The 18,585-nt window shown below is 55.9% G+C and overlaps 1 protein-coding gene across 8 annotated transcripts in view; it reads right to left on the bottom strand.

The window, feature by feature from the left end:
- Window positions 1-18,585, bottom strand: part of ACACA (acetyl-CoA carboxylase alpha) — a 140,041-nt gene that overhangs the window by 25,250 nt on the left and 96,206 nt on the right. For all 8 annotated transcript variants that reach the window (XM_053274908.1, XM_053274909.1, XM_053274910.1 and 5 more), the window contains 8 exons: window positions 18,160-18,429; window positions 17,364-17,461; window positions 16,793-16,913; window positions 15,937-16,047; window positions 4,261-4,404; window positions 3,707-3,827; window positions 2,773-2,869; window positions 48-144 (listed from right to left, as the gene is read on the bottom strand). In XM_053274908.1, coding sequence (XP_053130883.1) covers window positions 48-144; window positions 2,773-2,869; window positions 3,707-3,827; window positions 4,261-4,404; window positions 15,937-16,047; window positions 16,793-16,913; window positions 17,364-17,461; window positions 18,160-18,429 — 1,059 coding nt within the window. The remainder of the gene's footprint in view (window positions 1-47; window positions 145-2,772; window positions 2,870-3,706; window positions 3,828-4,260; window positions 4,405-15,936; window positions 16,048-16,792; window positions 16,914-17,363; window positions 17,462-18,159; window positions 18,430-18,585) is intronic.

Below are 18,585 nucleotides of genomic sequence, written 5' to 3' on the forward strand. Positions count from 1 at the left end.
CTGCACCCCTAAACCCCCCCCCCACTGTATCTCGAAGCAGAACCCACCTTGGCTTCCGAGTCCAAGTTGGCCGGATCTGCAGGGATGCTCAGCTCCACCGTTCTGGTTTCAACAGCAACCACGCCAACCGGGATGCCCCCCAGCCTAGGAACACAATTTTTAAAAAATGAACCCACAAAACCTTTTGATCATTCCAAATCTTTGCCTTTTGCCCAAACCTTGGCCAGCTAACAGCAGCCACACTTGGGGCCCTGCATATCACCCCTCCCGCTCCTTCGCAGCTCTGGGATGGTGGAGACTGACCGAGATGTGGCTTCGAGTATCTAGACGGGCCAAGTCTGGACAAGGAGGGCAGAGAGAGAGAGAGACAGGCAGCCCAGTGACAGGAACTGCCCTCTCCAAACGGTCCAGCAGAGGGTGAGCTGGGGAACTTGACGATCTTCTCCTGCAGGGCCTGGGTGTGTGTGTGTGTGTGTGCAAAGTTGCACACTCATTTCACAGGGAACTACTGCAGTGCTCAGCGGGCAACCCGGGACCGTCCCCAGAATCCTCTGCAAGCAGCAGAAATGTGCAGGGCTTCCTCTACAGACCAGTCACAGGGTAGGGGTTGGGGGGGCGGGGGGAGCGTCCCCTCAAATGAGAACATTTCACACACACTCAAGCCAGACCAGCTGCTGAAACGTCAAGGGGTTGCTTCTCCGACGCAGCGAGGGGGAATGACCAGACAGCGGCACCAAGAACCGAAGGGAAGGGGAAGGGAGTGAGCTAACCGCTCCAGGCGGGTTGTGTTTTGGCTACCACACATCCAAACCGGAAAGAGTTACCTAGGAACCTAGGAAACTGCCATATACTGAGTCAGACCATTGGTCTATCTAGCTCAGTATTGTCTTCACAGACTGGCAGCGGCTTCTCCAAGGTTGCAGGCAGGAATCTCTCTCATCAGCCCTATCCTGGAGATGCTGCCAGGGAGGGAACTTGAAACCTTCTGCTCTTCCCAGAGTGGCTTCATCCCCCTGGAGGGATGAAGGGGAATCTCTTGCAGTGCTCACACTTCTAGTCTCCCATTCAGATGCAACCAGGGCAGACCCTGCTTAGCTATGGGGACAAGTCATGCTGGCGACCACCAGACCAGCTCTCCTCTCCAAGTGATCCCCTCTGAATTCATTTCTTGCAGCGCTGAGTATGCAAGTGGCTTTGCCGAACGTGTTCATGAAGCAGTCGCACTTAAGACCCCCCAGAGACATCCCGCCGGGGAATCTGCCGTGCTAGGACCCCTAGGGGGGCCAGCTCGGACCGAAGCGGTTCCCGGAGACTCCTGACCGGGCCCGGAGGAGGCCTGGGCAGCCCGCCGAGGGTCCGAAGCAGCAAGAGCCCCCCTTGCCGGCAGCCATGGGCGGAGGAGGGAGTCTGTCGGACTCTGACATGGCACAACCGGTGGTTTTCCTCCCTCTCCTTTCAACTTCTAAAAACACCAACCCACACGCGCACAGCAGTCACTCACTCTCACTGACAGCTGCAAGCAATCCTTCCTTCCTTCCTTCTTTTTTCAGAGACACCCAAACCCCAGGGGGTAGGCCAAGCCACGCGGCTAGGAACCCGGCTGCTGCCCATGAGGGAGAGCCGCTCCGGCCAGGAGAGCAGCGGCTTCAGGGTGGCCCAAGTCCTGCCCTGCCGCCTCCGGGCTCACGTGAGCGCCAAGGACATCTTTATCCCCTGCTCCCGTTATTTATGGAACCTCCTCCCAGTGGCGGGGCGGGAGGAAAGCCCCCGAGATGGAGCCCGCCACTTCTCTTTTCCATTAGGGCTCCCTCTACCTTGTGTCAGGCCGAGTCCACGGAGACGCGGCATCTTGTTTTATGGCGTGTCGCCCAGCCCGTTGCCAGGGCGTTGTAAAAAAAAGGCAATTTATAGCCCGCAGCACACACTTTCCACACAGAAAGAGAAGGAGACGAGCCAATCCCAGAAGGCGACCCCGAAGCCAGTTCTCGGAGGGCTGCGGCTGAGACCGCCCGTCCCGCAGCCGGTTTCCAAACAGACGCCGAACCGCCTCTGTCGGGAGTGGCGGGTCCCAATCAGCCAGGGGGCCGCCAGGGGAGGCACAGCGGCCTCTGCTTCCCGGCATCAGCTGGGGTGGCTCCTTGCTCTCTTCGTTCCCCACACACCCCAGCTCTCTCCCCCACACCCCGCTTGAATTCCGGGGTGACCAGGGCATTGCTGTTCGCCGACAGCGCTTCGTTTCTAGGAAGAGAAAAGCAAGGAGGACCCAGGTCTGCTCCTGCTTCTGAAGGGAACTGGCTGCAGGTGCTTAGTGGTGAGGAAAGGCACTCTGCACACGCTTGCTTTCCTTCTGCACGCAGCATTACTGTTCCCACCAGAAAAGGGAACGACAGCGTGAAATGGGTGTGTTTAAAGGAGGAGGGCCCTCCAAAGAGCATGTCCTGCCCACGCCCCTGACCCCACTCACCCCCACCTCACCAGCATCTCGGTATCCATCTCCAAACAAAGCACAACGGGCAGCAAAAGAGACCAGGATGCAAAGAGTCGCAGGATACTGGCAAGGAGACCAGGCGACGGGTCTGGCCCTGGCCTGAACCTCATCCCTGCTAGGAATTCACGGGTCTCAGTCCCTGGCCTCTTTAACATGGGGATAATGACGCCTGGCCTACTTCACAGGACTGTTGTGAAGGTTAACAAGACAATCTGTCAGAAACACTCGGAGCACTCTCCAGCACTCGATAAACGCAAAGTGTTGCGAGGATCCTGGAGACTTACCTCGCTCTGCCAACCACCACGGTCTGAGCCCACGGCTGCATGATCTCCAGAAAAGAGCCGTAGTCAAAGAAGCCGCTGAGCCACTGGCCCTTTTGGGCTACCGAGAAGAAGAAGAAGAAGAAGAAGAAATCAGGAGGAGTGGAGGGAGGAAGGGAGGGAAGAAGGGAGGGGGTGTCACCGTGGGCCTAGGTGGCGCGGGGGATGTCTGGCAGGGAGTGTGCCTTGGTGCCCACATCACCCACCCCTAGCCATTTTGTGCTCAGCCAGATTTCTGAGCGTGCACTCCTGGTGCTGCAAAGCCCAGTGCAAAAGCAATTAAAAGTGGAGCTGTGAGCAAGCCACAACCTCTGCTGACTCCGGCGGGATGGAAAGTGTTTTATCAAGCCCAAACTTGAAATTGCTCTGTCCTCCTGTTCTTTGCCTCGGCGGCCCCCACTGCAAAATGTGGCCATCCATCCCCACATTATCTCTTCATCTCCCAAGTACAGAGTTGATCGCTTCGATTCGGCGCTTCGTGTTGAGCGTCAGTTTGAAGAATATCACGGCACTATCTCTCCTAATAAACGGCTTTAACTTTTCACCTAGGAGATCTCTCCCTTAACTTATCGCGGAGAAGCATCTGCTTCTCCTTAACGCCTTCACTAAATTAAAACCTGAAGGGACTCAATTTGGAACCTACACCCTCAAGACAAGCCAGATGAATTGCCAGGAAGACTGGGTCAGGAGAGGGGGAGAACATGAGCCAAAAACGTTGCCCCCAAAGCCACGTTGGTCCCCAGTCTCAGTCCTGCAAAGGATCAGCGTAGCAGCTCAGAGAAGGGCCCTGGTTCAAAGCCCGCCAGCCTCCATCTCCCTCTTTTTAGGCTTCCAAAGACCAGGTGGACGAGAAGCAACAACTGGAACCATGCAAGGCCCAGGAACCCCATCTACGCACTTGGGTGAGGCCGGCCCGCGAGCATCCAGCGAGGGTCGTAGGGCGTCTTGGTGGGAACAAACTCAATGACTCTCCCTACGGGGTCCTTCACGGTGAGCATCGGAACTGGGCTGAAAATGCTCTGAAGTGGAAGGAGGGGTGGAGGCAAAGAGGTTATTCTCTATGGGCTCCTCTGGGTAAACAAAAAACCCAGACGACATAAACGCTCCTGGAAGCCTGAAGGTCTTACCACAGCCAAGTAAAATATTTATGCATCATTCATTTCGCACAAAACAACATAAACCAAAACAAGGATTAAAAGACCAAACATTAAGAAGACAATTTAAAACAAGAGCAGACAGATTCGATCACGTGAACAGAGGAAGTCAGACCACTGGGCTAGCCAGGTCGGTACCGTCCGCATTGACGGCTCTCCTTCAAGGGACTCCCCCGGGGTGCGAGGACTGAGCAAATGAGGCAAAAGCAGACACCCCCCCCGGAACACTAAACCCCCCCGGCGGGGTGGGTGGGGAACGCCATCTCCCACCCCGCCCGCCCCCCTGGGGAAGACCCACCTTTGGCATGTAGGACAGCCACAGCAGGATGGTGTAGACCCCTTCGAAGTCGTCGCAGACGGTGCAGTGGGAGACCCCGTTGTTGTGCATGATCTGGATGCCGCCCAGCTGGTTGTTGGAGGTGTACACTTCTCTCCCGAGCACCTGCAGGGAGGAGAGGGGACAGGGAAGGCACCCCTGAGCTCTCTCCCGACCAGAGCAACCATTCGCCCCCTTTCCATAGACTGCAACGAAGGTGTCGTGGAGGGACCTTCGAGGCCAAGCGGAAGACCAATCCTCCTCCTGGAGAGAATTGATCTCTGGGGTCGCTCAGACTCGACACCGACTGGACGGCACCCACTCCCTCCGTTCCAAAGCACCCAAGAGCCTTTGGTGAATCCTGCAGTGCATTTGTCTTCACTTTAGACCAGAAGTTCCCAGTGTGTTTTTTTTGGGGGGGGGGGGAGGAGTGCCCAAGGAGGCAGCAGCTGGGGTGGTTCCTCTCTTCCTTCCCACCCCACCCCACCCCACCGCGTCACCTTTAACCATGCAGCTCTACCTGATGAATGGGGCCGGCCTGCAGGCCGTGCAGCTCCCGGGCAGGGTGGGGAGGGAGAGAGGACCCCCGCCCCAGTTGCTGCTGGGAAGCAGAGGCAGCTGTGCCTCTTTCGGCTCCCCAGCTCGTGAGGCTGAGCCGGGTGGGGAAAACCGGCTCCAGAGGCTGAGGAGGGTGCCCCAGTCCCCTCCCAGCATAGCCCTTGACGTAGTCCAGGGCAGAGGGATGGGGGGGGCATCTCTTTTCCTGGATACAAGTGGCTGGAGTTATCGGGGCTCCTCCATGATGACCCCTTCGAATGGCTGAACACTGAAAATGCGGCCAAATTCTTCAAATATTACAGCTCGATGCTGCCCTCTGCATCCACTTGCGTGTTTTTGAAAACTTAAAAAACAACAACCAACCCACCTCATATTTTCCAAGTCAAAGTCGGACTTCAACATCGTGTAAACAATGGCAACATCTCCAAAGAAAGAAGAGGAGAAGGAGGATTGGTAGGATTCCCAGCAACTAGCCAGGGAAGTTTCAGCACCTTGCCAGGCTTGTGAGGAAATGCAAACACAGCTTATGCAGGCAAGTAGGTGCCGTTTCTTCACGCTCTGCCTCTCATACAGCTTGCAGAAATCAAGCTTTTCTAGACACAGAATCTGGGTGCTGGTGGGACAGAATTTTGGTTTGCTTTCAAGGCTGCCTGCTTTGTGAGAGATGTTTGAATGCACCTGCTTCTTGCGCATTATTTTTTGCTTCCCCCAGTCCTGGGGGAGGGAGCCAAGGTCTGAGTAGGCCCACCCCGTTCTCATCTTCACCCCACCCCCAGGCATCTCTCGAGACCCCAGAGGGCATTCACAGCCCACCTCCACAGCCCCAGAAATGGCTGCTGCTTTCCCATGCCCGATGCCCCTTCGGCGTTTTGCACGGGGCCATGGCAACCCTGCAGCATGGGAAGGATGCTGCAGAAATAGGCCAAGAAAGCAAAGAGGCCGTGAACAAAGAGAGGCACGGAAAATGACCTTGCCCTCTCAAAAAGACGCCGCGCCATGCAAACAAGGACACACACACACACCCCGCCCCGCCCCAGGGCTTCCTTTGGAGGGATTGGTCCGAAGGCGCCTCCGACCACCGGACTCTCATTTCTCCGGCACACGGGCGGCTCCGTCCTTCTAATCTCAGCCCCGGCGCTGCGTGGCTCTCTACTCATTCCCTGCTGTCTCTTCCCATTTGCCCTCTCGCTGACTGATACACTGATCTCTCGGTCACTCGGCTTTCTGCTCCGCTGAGTCCATATTACTAATAACACCTCTGCCACGGCCAGTTTACCTCATGAAGGCAGGAGCACATCATTACAAAATAAACTCATAACTTTGACATTCGAGCAAATACACGCCATTTGTTATTTTTATGGCTTGAGTCTTGCGAACAGGCAGAGGGCATGATGTACCTGTTTCATTTAGATCTGGCAAAAGGCAAAAAACACACACACAAAAGAGCCCACCCCCCCGGCCACCTGCCCTAAGCAAAGCAAAAAGCACACCAGGAAATGCAAAGCGCACGGCGGCAGCCGCCCCCTTGGCTGCTTCAGGGGGAGGGGTGGATTTGCCCACCAGGTGCTGACACACACACCCCCACCCGCTTTTCATCGCTCTGTTTACATTCACACCACTGAAGAAATATTTAACGACAGCATTGCCTATATTGGGAATTACTGCTGTCTCCCAGACACGCTTTTCTCTCCACAACGTGTGCTTCTGGTCAAACCAGTTTTGCAGGTTTTTCCAGACAAAAAGCCTGCTCAACCTATTTGACCAGAAGCAAAAGCGGGGGAGAAGTGTGCACATCCTAAGCAGCCCATCCCTTTCCCAAGCCATTTCCCAACACTCTGGGTGGAGTGAGCATCCTGTGAATACCAGTCAATACGGCCCCAGCTGGGAATTTCTGGGGCATCTCGTGCACAAAGAGGCTCACCACGCGGACCACGACGGCTTCGCTCAAAGCATCTCCTTGGGTTTGGGCAGGGAGGAGCTGACTGTGGCTGGTGTCTATCTTAGGTTTATTTTTAGAATGTGAGCCCTTTGGGGACAGGGGTCCATCTTATTTGTTGGTTATTTCTCTGTGTAAACCGCCCTGAGCCATTTTTGGAACCCACCACAACAACATCGTCATCATCTCACAGCAGGTCCTGAGCATCACTCAGGATTAAGTCCAAGGTTGCCTTCTCTCTGGTTGGTCCCACTACTAACTGTTCAAAGGCACAGTCATTTAGCATGTCCAGCATTTGGCCTCTCTGTCAGTACCTGCACGTGGATTTGCCCAGTCTGTGTGAGGGTAACTGGTCACCCATTATGACAGCTCTGTCCCTCTGATACCACTCTGACTGGCTTCTCTAACTCCAGGTCACTCTCGGCGCTTTGATCCAGAGGGCGACAGCACCTCCCGAGTAACACCTTTCCTTCCAGCCCTATAAGGATTCTGTGGAGGGCTCTGGGCCTCCTAAGTCTTCTAGCTTCTTGGATTCTGTCCCTTCTTTAACGTACAGTGCAAGTCCACCACAACCCGCCTCTCCCTCTCCTTTCGACAGAGTCTATCTCCAGGGACAGCAGCGTCCCACTGGTTCTACCAGCTTTCCATTACGCCCACGAGATCGCCGTTTTCATTAGCAACCAAGCACTCCAGCTTGCCCATCTTGGCTCTGTGTGACGTCCGCCACCTTCACACCAGGCAGACAAGTCGCCGCACGCTCTACACGCGGATCACAAACTCATCTCTCTCTGCCCCGACTGATCAAATTTCCCCACCACCAGGAGGCCCCCCAGCCCCCAGAGAAGTATCCTCTGCGCAAGAGGACCACCCACGGAAGGAGTCCCTTCGAGGGGAGCAGACCCTCTGCCTCAGACCGCTGTCCTCCTTCCCCGAGACCTTCACGCTCCGTGACAGCAGAAGCGCAATCTGCCTGGGCGTGGGATGCCTCTATCCCATCCCTGAGGGTCTCGCCCACAGATCTCTCCGCCTCCCTGAGCTTCTCCAGGTCGCCTCCTTGGCTGGTTCCCCAAGAGCCAGGAGCCCTTCCCACCGAGCACCCAGCCACAACTTCTGCCCCTCAGGCAGACCCTCAGTGCAGTACACCGGGAGGCAGCCCCCCCTTCACAGCTGGTTGGACGGGCTCTTTGGAGCTGGCCACCTTGGAAGCTGCAGTCTTAGCTGCAGTTGTTGTCCGCCAAGTAAAGCTTTCCAGCTCTGTCCTCCAAGAAAACACACCACCTCCCCGTGTCCCCTTTGTGATAAGGGGAGGGGGGGCACTTGTGTGCCCCTGCTTTGCACACAGGAGATCTCCGGTTCAGTCCCGGACCAAGGGCCTGACGCGGCAACTTTAGCAGTTCCTCTCCTGAGCACCCCCCTAGATTAAGCCAAGGGCCACCTGGCCTCTGCTCCTCGTAGCCCCCCACCCCCAACCACTCTGCAGCGGGGCTCTCTCTCTCTCTAAAATGGATGGCAGCCCTGGCATTTCTAATTGGGGAACAGGCATGCCGCTCCTGCTCTCTTTAATTTACGAGCGCTTGGCAGGGGGACCTTTCTGACTGGGGAACGTATGGGCTCAGTCTAATGCTGGGAGATTATTAAAGCCCGCTATCAGGCCCGCAGATCTTTTATTTAGAAGATATGGGGCACTAAACCCCCCCTCCCCGAGTTCCCCGCCACCTCCACATTCAACCCCCCAGCACCTGCTAAATGGAATTACACAGCTGTCACCCCCCCTCCCCAAAGTTTTCAGGGTGCCACGGACTCATTCTTCCCCTCCGCCGGCCTGCACTCCATCCTCTGCTCCAGAACAGAGAAGCCTACTTGGTATTGATTTAAAGTCGCAGAAATAAATAAAAACCGCTCAGCCACCATGGTTCACGAGAAATTCATGGCACACCATGGCGTTATATATTTGAAGAGCGGTTTGCAAACTCTCTCTTTTCCTCTGGTTGAATGACTTGGGGGGAGGAAAGGGAGAGGCAGTGGGGGGGGTGGAGAGGCCCAGTGGGAAGCCAACTCCTCCGCTGGGGAGGCCCGCAGGCGGCCATGGCCACGGCCCAGCAGCTGGAGGCCAGCTTTCTTGGCCCCTGGGCAAAACCTCGGCACCTTCCTTGGGAAAGAGGCTCGGCCATTCCCCTCCGGTTATTCCGTGCCTGGGCCTTCTAAAAATGTTTTGTTTATTTTGCTCACTTCAACGGTTTCTGAATCCCAATTCATTCAGAAGGAGCTGACGTGGAGAACTCCAGAAAAATTCATCAACAAAGCCAACCAGTCACTGATGATGGGTAACCCAAGACAACCACCAGCCGCCAGGCGGACGTCAAACCAACGCGAGGCTGGGCCGAGATGCAAGCAAAGCCCTGCCGAGATCAGCCAGGAACGCCCCCCGCCCCAGGGAACAGAGACACCCCACTGGCAGAGGGCCGGGGAAGTGGGGAGGGGTCCAAGGAGACCCCTGGGGGGCCTCCTGCTCACGCAGCCCTCCCACCTCATCCTAGGCCCTGGGGGCCTCCTGCAGGCCCTCTGCGGCCCCCTCCCTGACCCCTGCACGAGGCAGCAGGGCCTCATCACAGCCTGAGAGGCAGCAGCCTCCTGCCCTGGGCTCCTCTGCTGGACCCCCGCGGCCTTCTTGCACGCTCCCCGCCCCCCCCTACACAGGAAGGCCGTGTCTGCGCTGCTGCTGGCGGACCCTGCCCGGTCTGGCAATGTGTCTGGGTCCAATTCTGACCTAGGGCTGGCCCAGCCAGGGTCAGCTCCAGCCCGTGAACTCCCCGAGACCAGCTCCAATCCACAGCAGCATCGCCAGCCTCATGGCGGTTCCCACCCACGGCTGGGCACCTCTGCCCACCCCCCCACCCCCATTAGCATGCTCGAAGGCACTGCACCCGGCATCGTCCGTATCCCTCCCAACTGCCATGCCGTGCCACTCCAGGAAGATTCGGATCGTGCGTTCCTAGTGATAACGGCTCCTTGGAATGGTGGGGGACTTGCTGTTCCAAGGCCTCTCCCCCCCCATGGCCTCTCCCCCCCCCATGACGCCTTTGATCGAGGGCTGGACCGCTCCTGGCTGGACCAATGGCAACCCCAGGCCCCTCCTCTTCTCTGCAGAGAGACAAGGGGGGGAGCCCATGAGCAGAAGACCCGCTTCCACCTTCCAGTGGCCGGGTGCAAGGGGGCCAGCGGAGAAGCTCTTCGGGCCTTCTCTCGGGGATGCTCACGAGAGTCACGGGTTTGGGTTGGGACTGGGCCGCTTTTCAGACTAAACCCTATGCAACCGGGGTAAAATGCTTTGGCTTGGCAGGGTCGGAGAGGAGAGCTGGTCTGGCGGTGGCCAGAAGGGCTTGACCCCTTAGCTAAGCAGGATCCACCCTGGTTGCATATGAAAGGGAGACTAGAAGTGTGAGCAGCACTGGAAGACCTTCCCCTCTTAGGGGATGGAGCCGCCGCTCTGGGAAGAGCATCTCGGTTTCAAGTTCCCTCCCTGGCAGCATCTCCAAGATAGGGCTGAGAGAGACTCCTGCCTGCAACCTGGGAGAAGCCGCTGCCAGTCTGGGTAGACAATACTGAGCTAGATGGACCAAGGGTCTGACTCGGAATATGGCAGCTTCCTCTGTCTGTCTGCAATTCAATCAACTGTACACCTGAGCTGTATCTATATGTAGAGAGTCAATCTATGTCCCCGTGTGTTCCAGCATGCCTCTGGTTTACCAGTCTGGAATCTGAGAGGCCGGGCAGGCTTTACACAGAAACGAAGACGCCGGCAGGGAAGCCGGAAGACACGGCATTCAGAAAGGGGTGTCCATTTATACCATCAAGGAATCTTCATCTGCCACGACGGAGAAATAAAATCCCAACAGATAGCAAGTCATCCAATCTCAGGGCGGAGAGCCTGGTGTTAAGCGGGGGGGGGGGGCGCACTGTGGGGCTAAAAGGGGCAGAAATGGGGTGCTGCGAGAGGAATCTGGACAGCAAGTTGGGGTCCCCCCCCAAAGAAAAGCCTTTGGCCTCAGCAAAAGTTTCCATTAAAATTTTAGACAAATGATCTCCGTGTCCTTCTTCGCCCCGCTTGCCCGCCATTCTGCCTGGGGGCTCCATGCTATTTCTATGCAAATAACAACCTCATGGTTTATATCTTATTATATCCACCGGAGTTGCTGCGACGTGACCCGAGTCATGTGTGAGAGGTAGGCAGAGGGAGGGGGGGCAGCGGGGCGTTGGGAAGAGGGACGAGACAAGAGTGGATGTTCACCGAGGTGTGAAAAAATATTGTCGGGAGTGAGCGGCAACACCACGCACATCCCCCCCCCCGTGCAACACACTCTCTCTCTCTCCCCCCAGGATAACGTGTTTATTCCAGGGCCCCTCGGCTTCTGCTTTGGCTGCTCCTCCTGCTTCTCCCCACACGCTCACCGGCACCTCTAAAAATTCATTGGGCATCCGGCGATCATGGACCATCCATCTGCCGGCACTGTACCATTTGCATTTCATGCCTCCCGGCTTCTGATGTGCTGATACTTTGATGCAGTTGGGAGACGGGCATCATCATCATTGCAATTTTCTGCCGGGGGTGTGTGTGTGGGTGGGTGTGGCAGAGAGAAGGGAGGAGAGAGGGGCTCGGGGCACGGCGCACCCACGCAGACGAGACAGGCAGGGAGACGGGCACACCGAGTCGGGACGGCTGGGGCGGCCGCTCCCCCTCCAGCCCTGCGGATGCGCCGGAGAAGACAAAGGTTGGAGCTGGAGGAGGCACCCCCTCCCCTCGGAGGAGCACTCCCAGCGCCCAAGGCACCTGGAGTCGGCGGGAGAGGGAGCAGCTCCGCTGCTGGACTGCCCACCCGTAAAGCCAAAGGCTTCACAGCCACACATGCGGGTTGGGGGTGAATGGCGGGGGTGGAGTTGGCCACAAGGGGAAGGAAGGAAGCAAGTGTGGCCCAAGGAAGGAAGGAAGGCCCAGGAGGGACCACGCCGCAGCGGTCATGCCGGCAGAGGGGGGCCAGAGGGACCAAGGAATCGGCTTGGAGGCCCTCTTCCCCTGGGGAGCTGAGACAGGACGGGGCCTACGAGGCCAAAGCCGTCATGGGGACCCCCGAGGAGGAGGAGGAAGAGGAGGAAAAGGAAGGGTTCCCCTGAGGCCTGTGCGGTCTGCGTGAAGACCCCGTTTCTCCCGGAAGTCAGGGGTCACAACAAGTTCTGTGTGTGCCTCGCCGGCATCTGGTCAAAAGGAGACATCAGGGTAAGGGTAGCATAGACTGAGGCCAGGAGATAAGGGTGTGTCCGGCCCACTTTTTCCGCTTGGCTTTGAATGGTTTTTAATGAGGGTTTGTGTCAATATTCTAAATGTTCTCATTTTTTTAATTGTGAACTGCCTTGAGCCATTTTTGGACTGCGGGGTAAATAACTGAAATAACTGAAATAAAACAAATAAAAATGGCTGGTTTACGTCTTTTTGTAGACACAACCCCATGGTTTTTTTTTAAAAGGGCTTACTCCAGGGGAGGGGGTGTCTCGGAGGCATCAGCCAGCCCACCTTGACTGTCTCTCCACTTTACTGCACAGCAGCGTTCTCTGCAACAGGGAGCCCCAAATCTTGCTGACTGCAACTCCCAACACCCCCTGCAAAGGCTGCAACAGCTGGGGATGCTAGGAGTTGTAGTCAGCCACATCGGGGATTCCTGGTTGCAGAGAACACTGTGGCACACGTGGGCCCAAGTGAGTATGGGAAGGGATCGGGGCCACTGGGGCTAGGACACGACCCAAGGAGGTGCGCGCAAGAGGCCGGGGGGCTGCATAGCCCCTGGGATGGTAGGGCAGGGCAAGGCTAGACTCCAAGGCCCTGGGAGCTAAAGGGGACCGGAGGGCGGGTTGCGAAGCAGGCAGGGCGAAGCCAAGCTCCGAAGCAGCAAACAAGGATCGGAGGCAGGGTCAGAGGTCATCAAGTGGCAAGGGTCGGAGGCAAGAGCAAGTCCCCACTGCCAGAGCTGCGGGCCGGCGGAACAGGCTGCCTCATGTAGTGAGGGGCTCTCCTACCTGTCGGGGAGGCTGGAGCCCCTTCCAAGAGGGGCCGTGAAAAACAGTTCGGGAACTTGCCCCCTTCCGTGGCCCCCAAACAGGTGGGGAGGGGGGAGTGACAGGATTCCAAGGCAGGGATCTTAACCGCGCAAGGCCGGTGCGTGGCCGGCCCCCTGTACCCTCTGAGCCCCGGGGGCTAGTTGGCCGGCTGGTCACACCACTGCCGCCCTTTAAAGGCTCCCGCTGGCTGGATGCGAGAGCTCCGACGCGCCTCGGCTTGGTCTAGCCTGGGCACCGCCGCCCTGTGTGCTGCAGTTGCTGCGCAGCCAGGCCGGGGGGGCGGGGGGGAGAGGATGTGGCCACCCCCAGCAAGGGGACTGCTCCCCGCTCCCTGTCCGTAACTCAAGGGCAAATGGTTCCTCTCTCCTGCACACGCACCGCGGCGGTGGCAGCGGCTCTTGAGCATAAATCTCCAGCAGCTGCTGCCGGGGCGGCCCCGTGATTTAAGGCGGCTGCCCTTTGACTCCCTGCCTCCAACCCTGTTTAAAAGCTAAAGTGGGGTGGCTTGCAGGTTGGGGCCGTGGCGTCCCCAGAGGGCCATCCATTCCCAGGCAGCCGGCAGGCCCTCCTCCCCGCCCACCCCCCGCCCGCCGCCCCACTGAAGCACGGCCAAGGATTGCAGCCAGCTCGGAGTGACGCTCAGGCAGGCGCTCCTGGGGAAAGAGGCACCGAAGCACAGGGGCCGCCGGCTCGGACCAAAGCTGCCCCTGGAGATCGTGCAAGGCCCTTCCCCACCCCCCCAGCCTTTCCCACCCTATCAAGGCACTGCATTCTGCCACGCTGCTTCCAGGAGGCCGCTGGGCGTTGTCCACGCAGGGATTTTAGCTCACTTCTCCTCCGGCACGGAGCGGGTGCCGTTCACATATAGGCCAGATTTACTCGGAGTGATGGGGAGCAGTTCACATACACAATCCCGGTTTTTCACTGCGCTTTCGAGTGCAGCCTGGTTGATATCCGGGGGTTTAAAAAAAACCCCACTTGTTGTGTCGGTTTTTGGGAGCAACTTCGAACGTGCAGTAAACTTGCAGGCAAGCCAGCTGGGTAAAAAACACCCTGGAGATGATCAGAGGCCGATTCCTAGTGGCTCCGGGTCAGCCCTAAGGAACGGCAACCCGAATGGTGCCACGGCTCACACACCTTATTATGACTTTGGTTAGGACAGGGAAAAAGGAACAGCAGCATTACTCAGCAGGAACATGGCTGCTAGTAGCCGTGGTAGTAAATAGTCTTGGAGTAGTAATAATAATATACTACCATGAGTAATACAAGGGAGTGAGGTGACACCAGCACGGCTTATCTGCACTGAGCTTTCCTTGAGTCATCACTTCGTCTACATTACACTCAATACAATACCACACAACAAATATTTCTATACCACTTTTCAACAAAAGTTCCCAAAGCAGTTTACATAGATATAAAAAATATTTTTTTATGTTTCTAAAAAAGAAACACAAGATAGACTCCAGCAACAGCCACTGGAGGGATGCTATGCTGGGGATAGACAGGGCCAGTTGCTCTCCCCCTGCTCAATAAAGAGAATCGCCACTTTTAAAAGGTGCCTCTTTGCTCAGTTAGCAGGGGACACTCAGCCTTACAGATTCACCCTGCGAGGTAGGACATTATCATCTGCCTTATTGCTGACAAGAAAATAAGGCCCTGCCTAAGGCCTCAAGGACAGCTCAGGGCAAGAGTGAAATAAGAGGGAGAACTTGTTGACTCACCGCTCTGAAACACTATGTGACATTAACAATCAATTTATTTGTTTTTGTCTGTTATGATTTAACAGACAAATCATAACAAACATATGTGTTGTGTGTTTTTATTGTATGTATTAATCCTCTGTTGTGAGCTGCTCAGAGAACAAATTGTTATGGGGCAGCTAACAAATGAAGTTTATTTTTATTATTATTATTATTTATTAATATTAAATAAAATAATACATTTTATTATTTTATAGAAATGTATATTATAGAAATGTATATAAATGTATTAAATAAAATAATAAATAAATTATTGTTGTTTTTGTTAGCCACCCCATAACAAATTGCTCTTTGCGCACCTTACAATACATTAAAAACATCCAGCAAACACACATCACACACAACAAATCACAACAGAAAACAACTAAATGCAGACTACATTACAAAACATTTTTTAAACTTAAAAAAAGAAAACTAATTTTAAAAACCAAAATTTAAGAGGCTTGAATGAACAAAAAGGTCTTTACCCTGTCGACTAAAAGAACAAGATGAGGGTGTCAGGTGAGCCTCACTGGGGAGGCTGTTCCACAAATGGGGTGCTGCCACCAAAAAGGTTCTTAAACTATTTTGAACACCAACTAGCAAGGTAATCATTGCCAACGACCCTACACGGCACAGTCCCTCCTCCCAAAACCATCACACGTGGCTTGCCAGTTTGTGAACGGAAAGTTATCCAGCAATACAGAGACTAGAACATGGGGAAGTGCCTGCTACCGAGTCGGGCCCTTGGTCCTTTCAGCCCAGGATTCTCTGCACGGACTGGCAGCGGCTTCTCCAAGGTGTCAGGCAAGGGGTCTCCCCCAGCCCTACCCGGAGATGCTGCCAGGGACTGCGGTGGCCGCATCCCCTCGGGAGGAGAGCTCACAGTCGGCACCCCCATCCAGATGCCAACCAAGGCAGGGGGCAATTCATGCTCACGACCGCCGGAGGAACCGCTCTCCTCCTTCCCCCGCTTGGCCACACCGGCGGAGCTGCAAGAACAAAGCTTCTGCCGCCCCCACAAAAGCGCCCCCAGCGGGCACACACTGCACACAACCTGATCCCTTAGGTATGAGCGCCATCCTGCCTAGCTCTGGGTCCTGCTACTACGAATATTTACGTCCCGCAGTTAAACCGAAAGGCACATGCAGCACTGCCACCAGTGAAGGCGGGCGGGGAGCTGAACCACCCCATGGCCCGCCTTGGCCACGCCAGGTCTGGCAGCAACACCATCCCGAGCAGCCATCATCCTGCCCCAAACGCCCTCCCCCCACCCGCCGAACTCCCGGGCCACCAGCCGAGGCGAAAGGGACTTACTTTGTTGAGTGCTCCCGCCCCCGTCAGGATGATGTGCGAGTTCTCCACTTGGATAGTCCGCTGCCCCAGGCGGACAAGGTAGGCCCCGATCCCAATCGCCCGACAAGTCACCTGGGGACAGAAAGGGGGCCTTTAAAACTAGAAACTAAAAGCCTGTCTAAACAGGTATGGGTTTAGCTCCTGCTTAAAAACGTTCAGAGAAGGGGAAACTCTAATTTCATGAGCAAGCAAGTTCCAGAGTAGTGTGAGGCACAGAAGTTGTTTCAGAAAGGGAAAGGCTCCAGTGAACCAAAATGAACTGTCTCCTGAGGAGGCCGCCCTGTCGCGTCTCTGCACGAGTCACCGCTCAGCGCTGGCCTCCCCCAAGGGTTTCAGCAGCCTCTCTGCCCCCAGTGCCACACCTGAATCCATTGCTTCTGAACGAGACAAGCAGCACAAAGGCCCATCCTCAGAGGAGGCTTCTTGTTGCATCTCTGGGTGAGTGGCTGCTCTGGCCTCTCCTCCTTCCAACAAGCCTTCTCCGGGGGGGGGGGACCTTGCAGCCTCTCTGCCCTGGGTGCAACTCTACCACACATTGCCTGGGGCTGAGGTGTGCATTTCTGACGTGGCTCTTGGGGAGGAGGCAACAAGCGAATGGAGCCACCACGTGCATTTGCCGTTCAGAACCCCTACAAGGGGATTGGGCTACTGGAAGCCTGCGAAAGGGGTCAAACTTGGCCCTCTGAGGGCAGGATTGGCCCTAAGGCAGCGCCAGCCTGCAGGAATCTCCCCCAATCCCTACAGTCCCTAGTGCTTCACCGTCCTAGGGGGCTCCTCCATCCCCAGCCCCCGCCAGCAAAACACAACGGTGGATTACCAGGTTGATCGTGATAATCTCTTCATAGGCCAAGGACGATTCTCCTGCAATCATCCCAGATCCTCGGAGGTTCTCTGTCCCAAGGCCTTCTTCCTTCCCGATAATATCCGTAATCTTATATCTGCAGTTAGGAGTGGGGAGGAGGCGGAGGAGAAGGAGGCGGAGGAGAAGGAGGAGGAGGAGAGGGGGTCACGCCCACTTGCAAGTCTGGCACTCTCGGAGAACATGGACCACCACGGGGCCGAGATCATGTGGCGCCCCAGATATTGCAAAAATGGAGTTGTATGAAGCAAATGAGGGGGGGATCACTAACTGGGGGGCTGCAGAAACTGTTTCCAACAAAAGAAATCTGAGCTTTGCCTCTCAAGACCAGTTGTCGGGGCACAAGAACAGCAGCAGCAGGGGAGAGGGGGCCTGCCCTCGCCTCTTGCCCGTGGGCTCCCCAGAGGCATCTGGTGGGGGGCCACACTGTGGGGAACAGGAGGCTGGACTAGATGGGCTTGTTGGGGCCTCTCTCTTCCCGATCCCACAGGGCTGTCCTTGGGTTCTTCAGATTGTAACCCGCACTTACCGGGATTCTCCTTCATCTTCCACATGCTCACAGTGTACGGAGTTCAAAGCACTGACTTTCTTATAATCCTGCGGTGTCAGGTACAGATACTTGAATCCCTGGAGGGGGGCGGGGCAAAGAAGAGACAGAAAGACAGCTACTCTGAGTATCTTTTAATGGAGTCTACATTTTAAAAATAAACGTAAGTAAATGAGGTTCACTTATTCTCAGAAGTACACCCCCTGCTGTGTGTGTCCCCCACACACACACCCCAGAAAGGAACATTTTGCAAATTATAAGTTTACACACACACACAAAATCAACATTTTCTTAAGAAACAAGGGTAAGGAACTTCTGAGCCGCAGATGACCCCAAAGTGAGTTTGGACATTTGAGTTTTCCTGTACGAACCAGCCCAGGGCCTGACCAGTGGTGGCTCCCTTGCTTAGGGAACGGACATCCCTCCCCAGGGAAATCCAACCGGTTCCCTCTCTGGCCGCCTTTCCAGGACGGGCAGGCTCATCACTATTTTTTCACTCTGCAGATTGTATCATTTCATTGCTGCTTTTATTAGTTGTTTCCAGGGCCTTCTATTATCAGACTTGGCTCTTTTTACTAAAAGCAGGGTATAAATACTTGGAAGGAAGGAATCAATAAATAAAACGTGCCCCCTGGGAACCGGTGGGATGGAGAGGCTGGCCTCCCCATGCATCTGATTCTGTCGGCCTTGATGCATCAGACAGAACTCTGGTAAGAAGCCTCCTAAAAAACATGCAAGCCATTTCCCCCCTGAAAATGGGCACACGCCCAGAGCTTACTTTATACGGGTCAGCCGGCTCTTCCCACGCAACGTGGAACATATGGCGGATCTCCTCGGCCAAACCGATCCTGGCGCCACTGTTGGCCGCCACGTAAACCCGGGGGATGCCCTGCGTCCGAGCAAGCTCCGAGGCCCGAAGGAAGAGCAGGTCCTCTTGGGGGCCGAAGGAGCCGATCCGGTAGGTCAGGTCGTTGCTGATGACGATGATATCGCGCCCCTCCGGATACTCGGGGGTCTTGAGCGTCATCCGCCAGGCCACCATGCCAATCTGTAACCGTGAGGGGCAGGCCGTGTGGCCAGTCAGGGCAGAGCGATCCCCCCCGCCCCACAAACCACACCGCCCCGCCCCCCACTGCAAACATCCTGCCACGCAGGATCATGACCAAGAAACACAACATGGCAGTCGGCAAACAAGGAGTCACAT

This window comes from Hemicordylus capensis, chromosome 12 (assembly GCF_027244095.1).
Source record: "Hemicordylus capensis ecotype Gifberg chromosome 12, rHemCap1.1.pri, whole genome shotgun sequence".
Classification (NCBI taxonomy): domain Eukaryota; kingdom Metazoa; phylum Chordata; class Lepidosauria; order Squamata; family Cordylidae; genus Hemicordylus; species Hemicordylus capensis.